General features: G+C 33.0%; 1 protein-coding gene across 1 annotated transcript; it reads left to right on the top strand.

The window, feature by feature from the left end:
• The first annotated feature begins 14,660 nt into the window (after nt 1–14,660).
• On the top strand, nt 14,661–18,363 carry LOC127095273 (uncharacterized mitochondrial protein AtMg00810). The gene is made up of 3 exons (XM_051033986.1): nt 14,661–14,748; nt 17,708–18,130; nt 18,200–18,363. Exons 1-3 carry the CDS (start codon nt 14,661–14,663, stop codon nt 18,361–18,363), a joined length of 675 nt encoding a protein of 224 aa, XP_050889943.1.
• Nucleotides 18,364–21,539: the final 3,176 nt, after the last annotated feature.

Raw genomic sequence — 21,539 nt, 5'->3', positions numbered from 1 at the left:
GTCTAAGAAGCAGGGAAAAGTCTCAAGGTCATCAGCTGAAGCCAAATACAGAGCTTTAGCATCTGTCACATCTGAGTTGTTATGGCTAAAATAACTCCTAAGAGAATTCAACATAAATATTCCTTATTGTAAAGTTTTTCGTGATAGCACATGCATAATTCAAATGGAAAATAATCATATGAGCCATGAAATAGCAAAACATATTGACATATATTGTCACTTCATGAGAGAGCATGTGGTTGCGGATTTTATAAAGTTGATACACATCCTTTCCAAGTATCGGTTAACCGATCCTCTTACTAATGTTTTACCTAGAAATTTGTTTCATTACCTCATTGCCAAGTTGAGATTTTGCAACATATACCTTGCAACTTAAGGGAGAGTATTATGAACCATTGGTTCAATTAGCCAGAAGTAGGTTGCTTGTACTTCAAGTTAGGTGTTAAGTTGCTAGTTGATGTTGTTGTAACTATTTAACTAGAAGTTATTGAAGTATGTATGTATGTATATATATATATATATATATATATATATATATATATATATATATATATATATATAGGATCAAATAACACCAATATGTCAAACTTAGTAACATGACACCTCCGATAACTCTTTACCACACATCCGTATTACAAAATCCACCGTTGGATTGAAATTCAGAAATAGGTCAAACAAGCCAAGTTAACATTCAAACTAAAAGAAGAAGAAGAATTACCAACTTGTGCATGTTCTGGTTCAGAATTTGGTTAAAGTGTATTAAAAAAAATAGGGATCATGTCTTAAAATACATTCAATGTCCTTCAATTTTTATCAAGAAAGAATTGTAACCTCGAAATATTTCCCCTAATCTCTTCTATTCTTCCTAAATACATTATTTGTTCGAAATATGGTAATTTAGATCCACAACATACTTATACCAAAATTCATGCTTATCGCTTCACTTGCATATTTCTTTTCCTTTCAATTTTACAAATCAAAAGATATAACACTTATCAAATAGCTAATCAACAAAAAAATGGATTAAATTTAATTAACCTAATCACCTAAATAAAACATGCCAATGATAAAGCATTCCAACTAAAAAAAATATTCAATAGAGATCCAACTAAAAAACAATACAAAATCAGTTTAAAAACAATTTGTATTGAGTGAAAGTTACAACATGCTTAGGGAAAATAAATGAGATAAGAAGAATCATGAAATCAAAACTCCAAGGTTGGCACAGAAACATACGATTAATCAAAGATCTCTAACTCGTCTATGCCTAGGCAAGAAGTGACGATGATGAGGAAATCGTCGAATGCAACAGAAGTAGCGAAATGGACATGGTGACTCACGAAGTTTAGGGTTTGAGAGAGAAAGTTTGGGAATAGTGAGATATGGTAAACAAATTAACTAGGTTTTTAAAAAGTATTCAATACGGGAAAACAAATAAAATTATGATAAATTATCTTAAAAGGGAGTTAAGACACTTTACATTAAGAGATCATTTTTATATAAATATATATTTTAATGATTAGAACAATAAATAAATAAAAGAAATTCGACAAAAGAATGTGAATTTTTTTAAAAAATGAAATACGAGAAGGAATTAATATCTTAAAAAGAGAAAGTTAAAAATTGGATGGGAATTAATAACTTAATAAAAAAAATAGAAAAAAGGTAATAAAATTAGTGACCAAAATTTTAGTTGCTAGTATTTTATATATTAATAAATATGTGTATATATCATTGAGCTCACATGATGTCAATTTTTGGTGTTAATTTTGTGGCTATAGTGACCGAAATATTTCAGTCTCTAATTCTGTCACTAACCACAAAGTTTTTAGTACCGTCAACAACAACAATAATAACAACAACAACAACATCAATAACATACCCTTATCAACAAAAATAACAGAAATCATTTATGAACAACAACAACAATAATAACATCAAAATACATCAATATTTATGAACAAAACGACAATAATATACCTTTTATTGAAAAGATTCATAGAATGATCTGAAGTTGATCTACTTTGTGTTGGTATGAAGAAAAATACAAGTCGGATGAAGCTTCCAAAATAGCTTCATACTTCTTATATTGTTTCTCCATAGCAACACAAACTAAACAATTTATGAAACATACCCATACTATGAGTTCTCTTGAACCAAAAATTGAAATATAAACAACTTCCAGAATGTTAATCTGTTTTGAAAATATAAACTATCATTAACATAAATGGAAACATGACACAAAAAGGAAGTAAATTATGCCAAATGAAAAAACACTTCTTAAGAAGAACTAATGTCATACATGGAAGAAATATGAAAAGTGTAAGAAAGCTAATGAAAAATATTACCTTTTAGTTTGAAGAAGGTTATTAGGATGAGTTCGCTACATTGGAAGAGAGAAATGTTAGGGGTTTGTTTTGAGAAAAAGGAAGAAAAAAGTATCAATAGTTTCGCACCTCGAAAAAATGAGAACAAGACTTAGCGAAGTGCAATCGCACGCTCGCATGATGGACTAAACAGAGTCGCCACCAAACTTTATTTATTCCTAAAGAGGGAAAGGGAAAATATAGATAAAACCCCTAAAAGAAATAATAAGATATGGTCATCGCAACCAATATCTGGGTTCGGAAGTCGGTTATGTAAGGGGAATGTATTAGCACCTCTCACGTCCGTTGTACTCAACGGGAACCATTAGGTTAGTTGTGTGAATTAGTGTTAACTTAGAAATGTTTGACTTTCTTGAGTTATTATGAGGGAAAGAATAATAGGATCAAAATAAAAAGAGTTGTTTTTTGGATATTTTACAACGAAGGGGACTAAACCTAAGTTTTTTACTAATGGGCCTGACAAGATTTTGCAATCCTACTCCTGCGTATCTCAATAGAGAATTCAAGGCTTACGTAGTTCTAGGTAGAAAATGTTTGTTTGTTGGTCGATTTTAGCGAAAGCTATATTGTATTAATCGACGAAAATATTGTTTTACCCAAAACAAATGAGGAGCGGACGTATACCATACATCGAATGGATTTACAAATCAACATTCGGAAAAACGTCACTTATCTCAACTCAACAATTATGGCCGAAGCATCGCTTTGCATCATCTTAAGACAAGATGTCTTTCGTTTATGAAAAGGGTTTTCTGATCAATCGCACGGCGGCAAAAAATAGTTTGATTGGTTGGATGTATTTTTGGGCTTGAAAGACGAGTATTTATGACTTGCAAGCTCTTACAACTTGGGTCTAATACTCGAGACTACGTCTGGACCTTTCACCCATGTGCTCTTTTTCTTTCAATTTTAATAAGAGAAGACGTTTGAATATTTACAAATATTTTTGAAGAGAAGACGAATACATATGACTTACAAGCTCTTACAACTTGGGCCTAATATTCGGGATTACGACTAGATATTCCATCCAAGTAATCTTTTTCTTCCAATTTTATTGAGAAAAGAAGTTTGAATAATTATAAGTGTTTTGAAAAGAAGACGAATACATAGGGCTTACAAGCTCTTACAACTTGGGCCTAATATTCGGGATTACGACTGTATATTCCATCCAAGATAATCTTTTTCTTCATATTTTATTGCAAAAAATGGTTTGAAAATAATTTGAGTTTGTTAGATTTTGAAAACTAACTTGATATTGATCAAGAATTCATAGTAAGAAGGCCTAAGAGTAAGTCACAGGACTGAAAGCCAATCGAAATCAAGAGCAAACTGAACTTAGCTCTAAGCTAATTTAGGGTGGATTCATGCATGAATCACTCTATAAAGAGCCGTACAAACAAATATATGCATCCGAACGATTCTCGAAAGCCAAATTGAGTTTTAACTCCGAAATCACAATGCAATAAAAGGTAACAACAACCAAAATATTATTATAGCAATGTTACAATTTTTTTACATCAACTCAAAGTAATTGAAAAATAAAAAGCTATACACAAAACACTCGATATCCACAATAAATTTGTATTGCTACAAAATAAAAAAATTAAAAATAAAATATAATAAAATATAAAAATTAATATTAACACATTATATATATATATATATATATATATATATATATATATATATATATATATATATATATATATATTATTTAACCGAAAATAAAGTAATATATATAAAACATGATAGAAATTAAATTAACATATATGTATAAACTATTGAACTATCAGTACATTCCTATAAAACTTTAAATAGACCGTATATATATTTTTAACTTATAAACAAAAACTATATAAATATACAAAACTTAAAACAAATATGTCTATAAATTTAAACTAAAAATAATATATTTATATTCATCTTATTTTGTTTTTCCCTTAAAAAAAAGAAACACTAAATTATTTAGAACAAATGCAAAAATGGTTAATGAATTTAATATAAAGATTAATAGTTTAAAACTTAACTTAAAGTTACTATAATAATAATAACATATACTAATCATAAAATAAATTAGAAATGAAATAATAATTAAAAAATGAGTTTGCATTTACATGGAGTATGTGCTGAAAATAACCGATGTTGTGAGGGAGTATATGACAGAGGGAACAATGAAAATAATAGACAAAAAAAATCACATTGCATTTGAAGAAATAAAAAGGTTAGCTAGTAGTATTTTTCAAAATGAAAGATGTGGTTGGTTATCAAGTTTTTAGTGGAAAAACAAGTGAATTTTATGTGTGGGATGTGGGAGCATATTATGTGAAAGTAGGTATGTGTTATCAAAATGAAAGGAAATGTTCCTATTGGTGTGGTAGTGTGTATAGAAGGAGAGGAATATGAAGAACAATGTTAAGATAACATGTTCAGCCAAGAATAATGAAGGGGTATGCTTTCTTTTTTGTCAATTGAAAAAAAAAACTAAAAGATTTTAAGATTTGAAAATTAGAGGCGCAACAGCTAATCCTGTTCAGCGGTTCCCCTCTTCAATGTCAAGTGTAGCTATATATACGGTGACAAGTAGGGTTTTCTAATTTTAAATGTCAACAATGCCCTTGATGTTTATTTTAGAGACAAAATTAAATTAAATAATTAAAACTAAAATAAAATCCAACACTTAAATATAAATAAAATAAAAATAAACACATTATTAATTCTATTTAATCATTTTAAATATTTTGAAAAAAATAAAAATAAAAAGACTCTAAATGAATAAAAATCAGATGCAAAAGTGCTCGAAAAATTAAAATGAATGCACCACAATGGTCAGTGCGAAATAAACTTATTGGAAAAATACAACGTTCCTTTTAATTTTGAAATAATTTTTGACCGGTTAAATAGGCTCGAGCTAATAAAAAGTGGCCGAAAAATTAGCTAAAAAATAAATCGAGCATACCAGATTAAACTACACGAAACGTAGATTAATAAAGCTGATGTCGGGAAGTTTGATTTTAAAAAAAAATCGTCCACTGATTTGATGTACATCCGTCGATTAATTCAATCGGTTTGTCTGTAGATCCGAAAAAATTATTTCGACTGATATTCTAGGCACTATGCGGTATGGAATGCATGGTATGCTATTTAGAGATGTGACAACTATGATGTAAGTACGGAATCCGTGATTAAGGTTCAAAATCAGGGTGTGACAGTTGCCCCTATTTAAGTATCTTCAACAAGAGAATATGAAGTACGACACTCTTCATATTATCATAGTGGAAGATAGTTAAATACTAAGAAGACCCGAATTTTGATCCTGAATCCTTATGACATGATGTGATATGATATGCGCTGATGCAAGACTCTCTCCTTTTTTATTTTGATCTGCTAGGGATATGATCAGACATAAGATAAACCCTAGCAGGATGCTTTATTATGGATGCAGAATAAAATAAAGATCTATGGGAATGATGTAGACATAGAGTAAAGGTGACCCACATAAAATAAAAAACGAGGGTAGAAATTCACTAGAGATAACAAACCTATTAGAGGAAAGATAAATGGGGAATATGCACAGAGATTTTAACAACAGGTTCATGCATGACCTGATAAAGCCGGAATATTCAAAGAGTGCTCAATTAACAGGTTCAAACATGACCTGGCAGCATTTGGGAACATGCAAAGAAGGTTTGAATGACAGTTTCAGACATGACCTGATGGCAACTTGAATATCAAGGAAAGTTTAGTCAACAAGTTCATACATGACTTGACAACACTGGAAAAAAATCAAAGAATTCCATCAGTTAGTTCATACATGACCTAACAACACTGGAAAAAAATCAAAGAATTCCATCAGTTAGTTCATACATGACCTGACCATTGGGATATTCAAAGAGTTTCAATAACAGGTTCAAACATGACCTGACTATGTTGGGGGATATCAAAAGGTTCCATCAACAAGTTCAAACATGACCTGACAATACTGGAAAACATACAAAGAAAGTTCCATCAACAAGCTCATACATGACCTGACATCGTTGGAATATGCAAAGCATTTCAACAACAGGTTCAGACATGACCTGTCAATACTTGGAAAATTCAAAGTGTTTAAACAGCAAGTTTAGACATGACCTGTCAATACTTGAAAATCAAGGAAAGTTTAATCAATAGGTTGATATATGACCTGACACTTTAGAATACATCTGATAATTCTGGAGATTTCTCATAAGAAATTCATCCGATCAAAGATTTTGGAGATTCTTAATACGGAATTTATACAAAACAAAGATAAACGGGAGTCTTCTTATAAGTAGATCATCCACGCAAAAGGCTAAGATGATTCTTTACAAAGAAATCAAATAAAACCAACATCATTGGAGTTTTCTAACACGAAAAACCTCCAAGCTTCTGGGAATTCCTCAAGATGATGAGTCATACATGACTTTCACGGAACCATCAGGAAAGACAGGGTAATCAAACTCTCTGTACGTGCCAACAACAATTGGACTTTGGCTGTAAGCAATGGATTACAACCAAGTTTTAACAGATATGTGCCAACAACAATTGTACTTTCATCGTAAGCAATGGATTACAACCAACTTTTAACGGTTTTTACCAAGAACAATTGAACTTTGATTGTAAGCTTTAGTAAAACAATTAGTGGCTACAACGGAGTTTGCCAACAACAACTGGACTTGAAATGATGTTGGCAACAACCAAACTTCAGATACCAATCACGATTATATTTACAAACAAAGTGACATTGATGCCAACGACAATTGGGTTTAAAATGAGTTCTAGTAACGACTGAGCTTGGAAAAATGCCTAGTGACAACTGAATTTTAGGAGACACCAATAATGCTTGAAATAATGCCATGGAATGACATAGAGGTTCTGGAAGTGCGTCAGAACAAAAATGACACGTCCGGGAATTCATCGGAGAGTAAAAGAAACAAAGTCAGGAAATGCATCAGAATTACAAGTGATATTCTGGAAATACATCAGAATACAAACACATTCAGTAATACATCGAGGAAATTCTGGAAATACATTAGAATATAAGCAGACATATTTGAGAATACATCAGATAGGTATGCAAACATCTGGAAACACAACAGACAAGTTATGGAAACACATCAATAAACAAAGGAGTAATCCGGAAATTCATCGGATAATCCCAAAAGGAATTGAACCTCATGGACAAAATTGCCAATTGAGTTGGACTTGAAAATGACTGCGAAAACCGGATGATGGTTTAAGGGCACCAAAGACAAACTAGAATTAGAGGTTAACGAATATAGGATCAACAACAAGACCTGGCTCAATACAAAATGAGCACGGAGTACATTTCAGCTATGCATGATTTAGATTTTTTTTATGCATGGTGTATGAATGATCATGATATGAGAATGTTGACACTTGAGTGGAATGGGAGTTTGTAAAGGCTTTTTATGGAAGTCATGATTCCTCAACACCGAGAACTCAACCAAATATTTTGTGATAGATGTTGTCAAAGGAGAATTCTATCAAATCTTGACAGCCACAAACTTAGCCAATGGGATCCTTTTTTAGGATTAATCAATCGTGCTAGCATAATTTTCGGGCACTCATCTTGAACTCAATAGTCATTGACGTATATGGCAGAATTTATTTGGGTAGTTTGAAAGCATAAAGGGGGGTTGCCCCCTCTATGGCTCATCTTGCCCCATTCTGTTGGATTTTTGTAGATGTTCATCTTGAAAGTGAGTTTGTAAATAGCTTTCCATGATGGTACCGAGATGGCTTACCCCAAGTGTTTGAAACTTGCAGTGGTCTGCCCCTGATTAACCAAATCTTGGAATGGTAGACTTCTGATTAACTGTCCTTAGATAGTTGGACTCAATGAGCTTCTGAGATGGCTTGCCCCAGTTTGAGTCTTGAAGCAAATTACTCTTGGCTAACTGAACCTTGGAGTGATTGGCTCGGATTGACTGATACTCAAAGTGATTTTCCCCTGACTGGACTTCTTTCACTTTATCAAGTTCTTTAACTGTATATTTTTGAAATTTCTTTGATGCTAAGTGATGACTCACAAATAAGATTGTTCATTCAAAAATGGTAATTTTAATGCAGTAAATATGCAAAAATTTGAAATCAAAATTTATTGATATGAATAGGTGAAATATAGTGAAGGGTCACCGATAAGAACACAATCGTGATCCAGTCATTCATAGTATGCAAGTTGGTTCCATCAAATGATTAACAAAAATCGTTTGGAGTCAGGTTAACACAACCTTGCTGTAACATGCTTTCAAAATAGAATCTGCCTCAATTAGGTCTTTTAAGGATTGTAACATGGTCTGGTTCACAATTTTTTGAAACAAAAGGATATAAGGCTCAAAATTTAATTCTTACCCACCCCTTCTTCTTGATGATCTCTAGTTCCTACGTTCAGTTAATTCAATACACGCAATCGACTTTGAAGGTGCGAAAGTGAAAATGAGGATTCAAGATGAGATTTTCTTGAAATGACAGTCACCTTATTTTGTTTTTGTTGAGGATTTTGATGACCTATTTCGATTGATTTTCTTTATCCCTAACTTTGCCTGGACCGCTTCTTTGAAGCTTTCGGTCCATCAGAATGCCCTAACTTTTGCCCAAGTCGTTTTGGGGTATTTGACTTAGCGAGCTTTTTTAATCTTTTTTTGAGGTGTTGACTGCCACATTATTGGTGGATAAGGATCAACTAACACTAATTTTAGCTTTTCTCAGCTTATTTGACACTTCAACATGTGCGCGGAGGATAACATGTGGTTGAACCTAATTTGAGGGTGTACAGATGGACGAATTCTTTTGAAAGATCGAATGCACGGTCAAACTATCTGAACACAACTACCCTGCCCCAGGTTAAGAGTAAAGGTTTTAGATCCTAAAGAAACACCAACTTCTAGGCTCAAAGTGGTTGACTAGGGATTAACTCCTTATCTCTTCAGTGTTTGGGGATTTGAAACAAATGCCTTACATCATTGACAAGGTTTAATTCAAAAGCATACCACGACAATTTCAGGTGTTTCGTTTTCATCATCCTCCTTCCAATGTTTGTTACCACAACAATTTGATAAACAAAAGTGAATGAGAGAAGTATTTTTTTTTGTTTTTTTACCATAAATGAAGAACAAGTGAATACTAATGAATTAATTCAAAAGATGCATAAATACTTCATTAATCTTACCAATTCAAAGAAATAAACAATGCTTAAAAGAAACTAACAACCAACATGCAAGGAAATCACAAAAGAAATGTTGAAACAGCCAAATGATTGCCAGCTGTAGGGAATTGACTTCTTCAAACTTGATCCATTAACTTCAGGGGACACCCCTTGAGATCTTCGCACTTATCCGGGAGATAGGTTAATATTCACCACCAAGCTTCCTTCTTGAAAGGCTATGTACCTGTTGTCAATCAGTTGTTGTACTTTGGCTTTGAAAGCATTACAGTCTTCAGTTGATGCCCTTCTGATCCAACATGATATCCACATTTCACATTTGGGTCATACCCGGGCGGGTAAGGTTGTGAAATCGGCTTGAGATACTTGGGAACCACCAACGAGTTTTGAATTAGAGGTTGTAGAAGTTGGCTATATGTCATGAGGATTGGATGACGAGGAACATTTCTTCTTTCCAAGTTATTTTGAGGCCTAGGCTGATTTTGACGTTGATTTCGATATCTCGGGCCTTGGGCTTGTTGATTTGGATAAGGAGCAAACCAAGATTGTTTGTAATAAAGACAAAAAGGTAGTGGTTGTTGGTATGGCACTTTGGGAATTGCTAACTTCTTATTTTCATCCACTTGAAGGTTGGGATCAACAAGCTTTTTGACATTGGCACAACGATCTTCAAATTCTTTTCCTTCAATATCATCGTTAGACGCAACCCTCTTGGATCCACTACTCACTTCTCCTTTACTTCCATTGGCATGGGTGGTGACATTAGAAATCCAAGGAGATATTTGAATGCTCTTACCAGGAAATGATGATATCTCGTTATCCACATCACTGACCTCTTCCTTGTGGTACAAAACCTTGAGGGGTTTCAGGGGTCATTTGCCTTTCTCATTACTTGGCCCAGAAATCAAGATATATATACTTGAGCCTTCCTCCTTGAGTGTTGATGACCTTATGTCAATAAATCTTTGCAGCTTGAACTTATAACTCTTGCATTCCCCGATGGAGTGCCCCATTGTCCCAGTATGGTATCCGCACTTGACCTTCGGGTGATCTTTTTCAAAGACTAAGCTCTTTTTGTTAATCAGTTCTCGTACCAAGGCTTTTAGCGCTAAACAAGAATCTAGGTCATGTCCCACTGCCCCTTTATGAATTCACATTATGCATTTGGATTGTACCATGGCAGGTATGGTGATGTAGGTGTGAGAGCTCGAGGGGTCACCAAAGCATTCTGGATCAACTGCGGGTAGAGCTTGCTATATGGCACCAGAATCAGGTCATTGGGATCTTTGTTCCCCTTATTCTGATTCTGATTTTTGTTTCGAACCTGACTTCGGTGATTTTGAGGAGGAATAACAGAGGATGTTGATGATGACATCCTGAGGGAGGGCCATATATCGGTAGATGAGGAGTTGCCACATAGAATTTCCCTTGACTTGGGGGAATACCAGATGGATGTGGAGCAATAGCTCCCTCTGTTGCAGCAATAGGTATGGGATGACCCTCTTTTCTCAATAAGGCTTATAGGGTTTCCACGACCCATCTTATTTGGATCTTCACAAGATTGAGTTCCTCTTTCAATTCTTGTTGACTTTTCCTTAGCTCGTCCATCATCTCCTAAGACATGGTTCTTTGTTCTAAACGTGTGTCGAGAATCACTTTGTTGATCATGGACAAAGCATGGATGAGTTTTTTTGTATTTTCTCTGGAAAATGACATGCATTCTAATGAGATGCAAATGCAATGGAATGTGAATGAATGCAATGCAAGCCATGCATATTTGTTTTTTTCTCAATACACGGGTTCAAAAGTCTGAGGTACTGATGAATCTGATTGATTTCCAAGAACAGGTTTTCACCGGGTATGATCTAGGGTTTCAAAAAAGTTCCTAGAGTCATGGATCCATTAGACTGTTTGCTGCCTATGGTAACTTACTTTCCGGGCATCAACTTCATCCAAATAATATACTCTAAGTGAGGTTCTCGCATCGATCCAACGAGAAATTCATCTCGCAGACCCACACTACGCAACCATTATCCTAGTTGGCCAAAGGATTAAGGTTTTACAAATGTTCCTCAGAGTCATGGATCCTAAAGAAAATATCGAAGCTTACGACAACTTACTTGCCGGGCGACAACATCCTCCCAAGGATCTACTCTTAAGTAAGGTTCTCGCACTGACCCAACGAGAAATTTATCTCGCGGACCCGCACTACTCAACCTCATCCTATCTTGTGTTTTTACTCGAGACTCGGGTAAAAAGTCCTTCCCACAAGGTTTACAATCAGAGTATCCAAGTACCAAAGCATAATGGAACCAATACAATAGATTTTATCAATATGACAATAAAGATAGCAAAAACAATAAAGAAAAGCCACACAAGTAAACAAACAAAGGCACACAAACGACCTAACTGGGCTTGACTCACTTATGGAAACACCATCATTTCCCAACAGAGTCGCCATCTGTCGCACCTCAAAAAAATGAGAACACGACTTAGCGAAGCGCAACCGCAGGCTCGCATGATGGACTGAACAAAGTCGCCACCGAACTTTATTTATTCCCAAAGAGGAAAAGGGAAAATATCGATAAAACCCCTAAAAGAAAGGATAAGATATGGTCATTGCAACCAATATTTGGGTTCGGGAGTCGGTTACGTAAGGGGAAGGTATTAGCACCCCTCACGTCCGTTGTACTCAACGGGAACCATTAGGTTAGTTGTGCGCATTAGTGTTAGCTTAGAAATGTTTGGCTTTCTTGAGTTATTATGAGGGAAAGAATAATAGGATCAAAATAAAAAGAGTTGTTTTTTGGATATTTTACAACGAAGGGGACTAAAGCTAAGTTTTTTACTAATGGGCCTGACAAGATTTCGCAATCCTACTCCTACGTATCTCAATAGAGAACTCAAGGCTTACGTAGTTCTAGGTAGAAAATGTTTGTTTGTTGATCGATTTTAGCGAAAGCTATATTATATTAATCGACGAAAACATTGTTTTACCCAAAACAAATGGGGAGCGGACGTATACCACACATCGAATGGATTTACAAATCAACATTCGAAAAAACGTCACTTATCTCAACTCAACAATTGTGGCCGAAGCATTGCTTTGCATCATCTTAAGATAAGATGTCTTTCGTTTATGAAAAGGGTTTTCTGATCAATCGCACAATGACGAAAAAGAGTTTGATTGGTTGGATATATTTTTGGGCTTGAAAGACGAGTATTTATGACCTGCAAGCTCTTACAACTTGGGTCTAATACTCGGGACTACGTCTGGACCTTTCACCCAGGTAATCTTTTTCTTTCAATTTTATTGAGAGAAGACGTTTGAATATTTACAAATATTTTTGAAGAGAAGACGAATACATATGGCTTACAAGCTCTTACAACTTGGGCCTAATATTCGGGATTAAGACTGGATATTCCATCCAGGTAATCTTTTTCTTCCGATTTTATTGAGAAAAGAAGTTTGAATAATTATAAGTGTTTTGAAAAGAAGACGAATACATAGGACTTACAAGCTCTTACAACTTGGGCCTAATATTCGGGATTACGACTGGATATTCCATCCAGGGTAATCTTTTTCTTCATATTTTATTGCAAAAAATGGTTTGAAAATAATTTGAGTTGGTGAGATTTTGAAAACTAACTTGATATTGATCAAGAACTCATTGTAAGAAGGCCCAAGTGTAAGTCACGGGACTGAAAGCCAATCGAAATCAAGAGCAAACTGAACTTAGCTCTAAGCTAATTTAGGATGGATTCATGCATGAACCACTCTATAAAGATCCGTACAAACAAATATATGCATCCGAACGATTCTCGAAAGCCAAATTGAGTTGTAACTCCGAAATCGCAATGCAATAAAAGGTAACAACAACCAAAATATTATTATAGCAACGTTACAATTTTTTTACATCAACTCAAAGTAATTGAAAAATAAAAAGTCATACACAAAACACTCGATATCCACAATGAATTTGTATTGCTACAAAATCAAAAAATCAAAAATAAAATAAAATAAAATATGAAAATAAATATTAACACATTATATATATATATATATATATATATATATAATATATATATATATATATATATATATATAAATTATATATATATATATATATATATATATATATATATATATATATAATATATATATATATATATATATATATAAATATATAAATATATATATATATATAAAATATATATAAATATATATATATATATATATATATATATATATATATATATATATATATATATATAAATATATAATATATATATATATATAAAAATATATATAAATATATATATATATATAAAAATATATATAATATATATATATATATATATAATATATATATATATATATATATATATATATATACATATATATATATATATAATATATATATATATATATATATATATATATATATATATATATATATATATATATATATATATATATATATATATATATATATATATATATATATATATATATAATTTAACCGAAAATAAAGTAATATATATAAAACATGATAGAAATTAAAGTAACATATATGTATAAACTATTGAACTATTAGTACATTCCTATAAAACTTTAAATAGACAGTATATATATTTAAACTTATAAACGAAAACTATATAAACTTATAAACAAAAACTATATGAATATACAAAACTTAAAACAAATATGTCTATAAACTTAAACTAAAAGTAATATATTTATATTTATCTTATTTTGTTTTTCCCTTAAAAAAAGAAACACTAAATTATTTAGAACAAATGCAAAAATGGTTAATGGATTTAATATAAAGATTAATAGCTTAAAACTTAACTTAAAGTTAATATAATAATAATAACATATAATAATCATAAAATAAATTAGAAATAAAATAATAATTAAAAAAAGAGTTTGCATTTACATGGAGTATGTGCGGAAAATAACCGATGTTGCGAAGGAGTATATGACAGAGGGAACAGTGAAAATAATGGACAAAAAAAAAATCACATTGCATTTGAAGAAATAAAAAGATTAGTTAGTAGTATTTTTCAAAATGAAAGATGTGGTTGGTTATCAAGTTTTTAGTGGAAAAACAAGTGAATTTTATGTGTGGAATGTGGGAGCATATTATGTGAAAGCAGGTATGTGTTATCAAAATGAAAGGAAATGTTCCTATTGGTGTGATAGTGTGTATATAAGGAGTGGAATATGATGAACAATGTTAAGATAACATGTTCAGCCAAGAATAATGAAGGGGTATGTTTTCTTTTTTGTCAATTGAAAAAAAAAAACTGAAAGATTTCAAGATGTGAAAATTAGAGGCTCAACAGCTAGTCCTCTTCAGCGGTTCCCCATTTAATGTCAAGTGTAGCTATATATATGGTGACTAGTAGGATTTTTTAATTTTAAATGTCAACAATGCCCTTAATGTTTATTTTAGAGGCAAAATTAAATTAAATAATTAAAACTAAAATAAAATTCAACACTTAAATATAAATAAAATAAAATAAAAATAAACACACTATTAACTCTATTTAATTATTTTAAATATTTTGAGAAAAAATAAAAATAAAAGGACTCTAAATGAATAAAAATTAGATGCAAAAATGCTCGAAAAATTAAAATGAATGCACCAAAATGATCCGTGCGAAATAAACTTATTGGAAAAATACAGCGTTTCTTTTAATTTTGAAATAAATTTTGACCGGTTAAACAGGCTCGAGCTGATCAAAAAGTGGCCGAAAAATTAGCTGAAAAATAAATCGAGCATACCAGATTAAACTACGTGAAACATAGATTAATAAAGCTGATGTCTGGAAGCTTGATTTTAAAAAATTTTGTCCACTGATTTGACGCACATCCGTCGATTAATTCAATCGGTTTGCCTGTAGATCCGAAAAAATTATTTCGACTGATATTCTAGACACTATGCGGTATGGAATGCATGGTATGCTATGTAGAGATGTGATAACTATGATGAATGTACGGAATCCGTGATTTAGGGTCAAAATCAGGGTGTGACAATTAACATGCAAGAAAGAATATGAAGAAGAAGACGAAAGAGAAAGCAGATGAACTTGATTAGCTTTAAGTTTGAAGATACTAATGAGGACAAGTTCGATGCATGAGGAAGAAAGTCTTATTAGAGTTTTGTTAAGAGAGTGACGACTATTCTGAGAAAAAGATTGATAACTTCTATATATATATATATATATATATATATATATATATATATATATATATATATATATATATATATATATGTGTGTGTGTGTGTGTGTGTGTGTGTGTGTGTGTGTGTGTGTGCGCGCGCGTGCGTGTGTGCGTGCGTGCGTCGTGTGTGCGTGTGTGCGTCTGTGTGTGTGTGTGTGCGTGTGTGTGTGTGTGCGTGTGTGTGTGTGTGTGTCTGGGTGTGTGTGTGTGTGTGCGCGCGCGTGTGTGTTTGTGTGTGTGTGGGTGGGTGTGTGTGTGCGTGCACGTGTGTGTGTGTAATATTCACAACGGTTTCTGGTATTAACCGTGATGGTAAGTATTTTTATTTTGATATATTTATAAGAATATAATGATAATCCTTTTTTGTAACGAAAAGAAGAAAAAATTGTTGGTGCTGAGAATTGAAGGAATTAACCTTTAATATATTACAACAATTGTATTGAAGGACCTTGATAAAATTTATTTTAATAAAATATTAAAAAATTAAGGCAAGCGAATATCAGTTATTTCTACGGTGATTTAGGCGGCCGTAGTAATATGTTTTTTCTAAAGGTATATTTCTTAGTAGTGCATTGTTTTACTTTCGAGATTGTGATATTCTTGAAGAATTGAGTTTAGTTCTTGAGATCAATCATTGACAATCTTTGTTTGACATAAAAAATCTCTTTTATTGTTGCGGGGATAAGCTAGTGTAAAATTTTTCGATTTGCCTGTATCAAGGTTTGTGGGCATAATCTATAAAAGCTCAATATTATCGTGAAATATCAAGAAGATCATTTAGGAGTAGGAATAGGCAAACATTCGGCCAAACCTAGACAATTATGTGGTGTCATCTTTCTAACCCCGTCTCTTTATATCCTGTCATTTAATTTATTGTTTATTTTCTTTCCGCTTTTTTTCTCTTTTATTTTTTTTTCGGATACTAATATGTTTTCCATTTTAAGTAATAAAATGCTATAAATAAATCATGAATTTTGAATACCACAACTCACTCCCCTTGTGCTTGGAGTCACTTATCCAACAAGTGACATCAGAGTCCAACTCTTATTAAAAGAATAATTGTACCAAGAAAAAAATGACTTCAAGTTATTCATTAAACAAACTTCCATTCTTTAATGGAGAATGGTATAATTTGTAGAAATACAAAAATGATGTTTTTCTTGGAAGGGATGGCTCATGGTATTTGGAAGGTTGTGAAGGAAATTTGTTTGTAATATCCCTTATCCTCTCAATAACTCACTATCATATGACAAGTTGTATGATCCATATAAAGACTTTATCATGCATGTTTCCTCAGTATATGAGCCTCAGTTTTATCATCAGGAAGCCTAAATCCGTGAATAATGCAAAGCTATGAGTGAGAAGATAACTACTCTAGAAGAAAACAACACTTGGATAATACAACCTCTACCTCATGAAAATAAATCTATTGGATGTAGATGGTTATACAAAACAAAATTCAATGTTGATGGTTCATTAGATAAATACAAGTCTCAATTGATTCCCAAAGGGTACACTCAACAACCTGGCCTAGATTTCATAGACACATTTATATTAGTGGCAAAGATCACATATGTCGGAGTTCTACTTAGTCTAGTTACTGCTCACAAATGGAAACTTACTCAGCTAGACATACACAATGCCTTCTAAAATGGTGATTTAGTTGAGGAAATTTACATGAGTTTTCCATTTGGATAACCAAGTGAGGGGGAGAACATGGTGTGTAAACTCAATAAATCATTATATAGTTTAAGGTAAGCTTCAAGTAAATGGTGCCATAAGTTTACACAACAATTATGTAATATGGCTTCACACAATCATTAACTAATCACTCACTATTTACAAAAGTAACTGGTACATCTATAGTTGTCCTTTTGGTTTATTTAGATGACACTGTACTTGCAAGTCCTGACTCAATACTAGTTAAAGACACTCAAAATTTGCTTCAAATCCAATTCAAATTGAAGCTTCTAGGTGGCCTCAAAAACTTTCTTGGATTGGAAATAACATACTCAAGTAAAGGAATTCACCTATGTCAGAGAAAATATAAACTACAGCTTCTTATAGACATTGGTTTTATAAATGCTAAACCATTTTCCCTACTTATGGACGCTAATGCAAGTTTCAATGATGAAGAGTGGCCCTTGCTTGAAGATGTATCTCAGTACAGGAGAATCATTGGTAGATTGCTTTACCTAACCCTCTATAGACCTGCAATTTCCTATGTTGTAAACAAACTTAGTCAATACATGTCCAAACCAAGAAAACAACATATAAATATGATTAATCAAATTATGCAGTACCTAAAAGGTATACCAGGTTAAGGAATAGTGCTCTCATTAAATCATTCTCTACATATTTTTGCATACTCTGATGCAGATTCGGGGAGTTACATCACAATAAGAAAATCCACCACAAGATTTTATGTTTTCAGTGGAGAATTCTTTGTGGCTTGGAAGTCTAATAAGCAAGCAACAGTCTCAAGGTCATCAGCTGAAGCCAAGTACATAGCTTTAGCATCTGTCACATCTGAGTTGTTATAGCTAAAACAACTCCTAAGAGCATTCGACATAAATATTCCTTATTGTAAAGTTTTGCGTGATAATGTTGGTGTAAACCCTAGAGGCAAATACTTTTGGTACTTGTATCGAATTATTTATTAATAATAAAAGGCTTTTTCTTTATTATATTTGTTTAATAAAGTCTCTAGAATATCTAGTCCTTTTAATGTATCAAGTGTGACTTAATCATGAGATCCCATTAAACATAAGGACACTATTCTTAAAGTATCCGTAGTCGAGCTTTGTTGTGAAGTGGGATAACATTAAAGTATTAAGACTATTATGTATATAGACTGATGATCACATATCATGGATAAGGAGTTATCAAGTCTTAAATATAGGTATGAATATTAGGAGTAATATTTATACTAGATTGACCCGCTATGAGAATACTACATAGAATGTTATGCAAAGTGTCGTAAGTTATTCTCATGGTAATAATGGTGTATACTGTTGAATTGTAGTTCCTTGTGTTGAATCAGGTTGCTCGACAAAGTAAGGAAGTGTTAAACCACCTAGTGTGTTGAGTTTTGTTAGTGTGTCGAACTGTCAAAGCATGTTGCTTCACACAGGATTTCGACTTAGGCATATTTTAGTAGTGCTAGCTATTTTGGGCTTTTATAGTTTTGGGCTTTGGATTGAGGTCCAAGTTAACATAAACCTATAAATAGAGTGAGTAACCATTATTCTTGTAATGAAGTGAATATAGTATTCATAACATTGTATTCACAATATTTTTCAGTTGCAAAGTGAATAAGAAGTTTTCCACAGTTTGTGGGTGTAGCACCTCAAATTTGCACCTATCATTGTACATACCATTTCATATTAGGTCATAGCATATCATGGTCCATTGCATAGCATTGGCATAGTCCTCAGTTGCCTCAAGAGCAAGCAAGCAAGAATTAGGTCAAACTGATCAGGAGATCAGTCAACCAGTCAAGCAAAGGTGTTTCTCAAGGAATCAAGGCCTTAAGGTTTGTCCAACAAGTTCACATGACTTGGGGGTCTATTTGAAGTGTTCAAGTCAAGGGTTTGAAGGCTCAAGGGTCATCAGTCAATGCACAGCCAGGCAAAAAACCCTAGACAATCAACAATCAGTCAAAGCAGTGGATGGTGGCCATTCTTGTGGAATTTGGGCACCATGATCAATAATCAAGAGTTCATACAACTTGGGACATCATTTGAAGTCAAGGTCTCAAGGAATTAGGGTTTGGAATTCATCAGAAGTGCACAGTCAGTCCAAAACCCTAGAAAAGTCAAAGTTGGTCAACTGTGGTTGATTTTTTTGGTTTTGATGGATGGAAATAGTTTGAGAGAGCTTATTCATATCCTAATAGGCCTCATGTGTCATGGAAATCAACATCATGGAAGAAAATCAAGTCAAACAGAAAATTTCCAGAAATAGAAAGTGGACCTGTAATTTCAACTGCCAAAAATGGAAACTTCTTGATCCTCATCTTACATCATGATACAAGTTTCAAATGAATTTTTGCCCAACATGAAAGTTGAAGATCTTGTTCTCCCATTTTCAAAAAGTCCAAGAACTCTCAAATCCCATGTGTGGTTGTCAAGATATGATCAATTCATTTTCATCAATTTGTGAACTTCAAAGAGGCATATCTCTCAAACCATAAGGCCAAATTTGGTGGGGTTTTTTCCTACAAACCACATTTTTCATCCTCTTTCCAAAAATATAAATTTTATGAACCAAAACCTTGCCAATCAAAATGGCATTTTTTGACCTATTTCATTAAAAATCAAAGTTTGACCCAAAGTTGACTTTTTGATTCTTTGACTTTTTCTCACTTTGGCCAATTGGAAATGCTTGGAAACATCATTTGTGATTTGCCTAGAGCTTAAAATCATGTTCATTCCACCATTACACCACCATTTTGGATTAAAATGTAAATTTGGCAAATGTGCAAAATAGTTGGAAACAAGCAAGGCAATGTAGCATTTCTTTAACAGACTTCAAACAGCAATTTATTTGGTCGTGTACAGCATATTTCCAAGCCCAATTGCACAAGCATACACCCTCTCTTTCCACTCATGCCAAGATTAGCAATTTGCATTTGGTTTGATTTAAGTAAAACCAACTTACCACTTGATTAGAGGACTTAAAACAGATGAATATAAGGCATTTTTCTGCCAATTCCCAACCCTAAGAAGCAGCAGCCACAGACCAAAAAACACTCACTCTCTCATTGTGCATTTTTGGCCAAAAGAGAATTTCTGTAGAATCCTTCAAACCCTCGAGCTCTCTCTTGTTTTGTTCATCATCCATCATCATGGCAAGCTTTTTCCAAGTGTGAAATCTCACCTGCACAGCCTTTCCTTGCTCTGTTTTCTTCGAGCTCCAACAATGGCAAGATGAGATTTGGAAGTGGTTAAGCATTCTTGAGCTAAAAAAGTTTCATCATCCATCATTCTAAAGCACTCTCTGCATCTGTTTCAAGCTGAATCCATCAAAACACCACTGCATCTCCATTGCTTCAAAACCAAGTAAATTTTCGAATACTTTCTTTCTCCATGCTGTGCTATGTTTATGAAACGCCTTAACATGCTGAAGCTTATGCACTTTGTCTCACATGAATTGGTTGATTAATTTGTAAGAAATCTGTGATTTAAGTTTTATGCACATATGATTTTTTGTTCGAATCTCACTCCATGATGTGTTATACTGAAAACTATGCTTGGTTTTGTCATCACCATGTTTGAATGAGGCTATTGGTTTGCTTGATTTCATTTTCTGGACATTTCGATTCTTCATGTTTGAATGAAGTTATGCTGTTCATGTTGAAACCTTAGTGCATTTCCCAGAATTCTCCCTTGATTATGTTTGTTTGTTGTTGGCTAATGTTGCATGATGATGATGTTACATTGCTTTGTTTTGATTGTTGATGTTGGATACGGTTGATGCTTTGATGATGAACATTGAATGATGAATGCCATGGCTTTTGCTGCATAAACCCTAGAGCCATTTCCCATATTTTCTTGTTGGTTGCTGTTGTTCTATGTTGCATGAATATTACATTTGTGTTACCATGTTGGTTTGCATGATTGTGTTTGAGTTTCATTTGGCCATGACGATTGATGAAGATGAACAATTGCCCAGCTGTGCTAAAACCCTAAGGGTTTATGTTAAACCCAGAAATTCG

This window comes from Lathyrus oleraceus, chromosome 6, assembly GCF_024323335.1.
Source record: "Lathyrus oleraceus cultivar Zhongwan6 chromosome 6, CAAS_Psat_ZW6_1.0, whole genome shotgun sequence".
NCBI lineage: Eukaryota > Viridiplantae > Streptophyta > Magnoliopsida > Fabales > Fabaceae > Lathyrus > Lathyrus oleraceus.
Note: the sequence above shows the minus strand (reverse complement) of the source record. Positions and strands in the feature narration are given on the sequence as shown.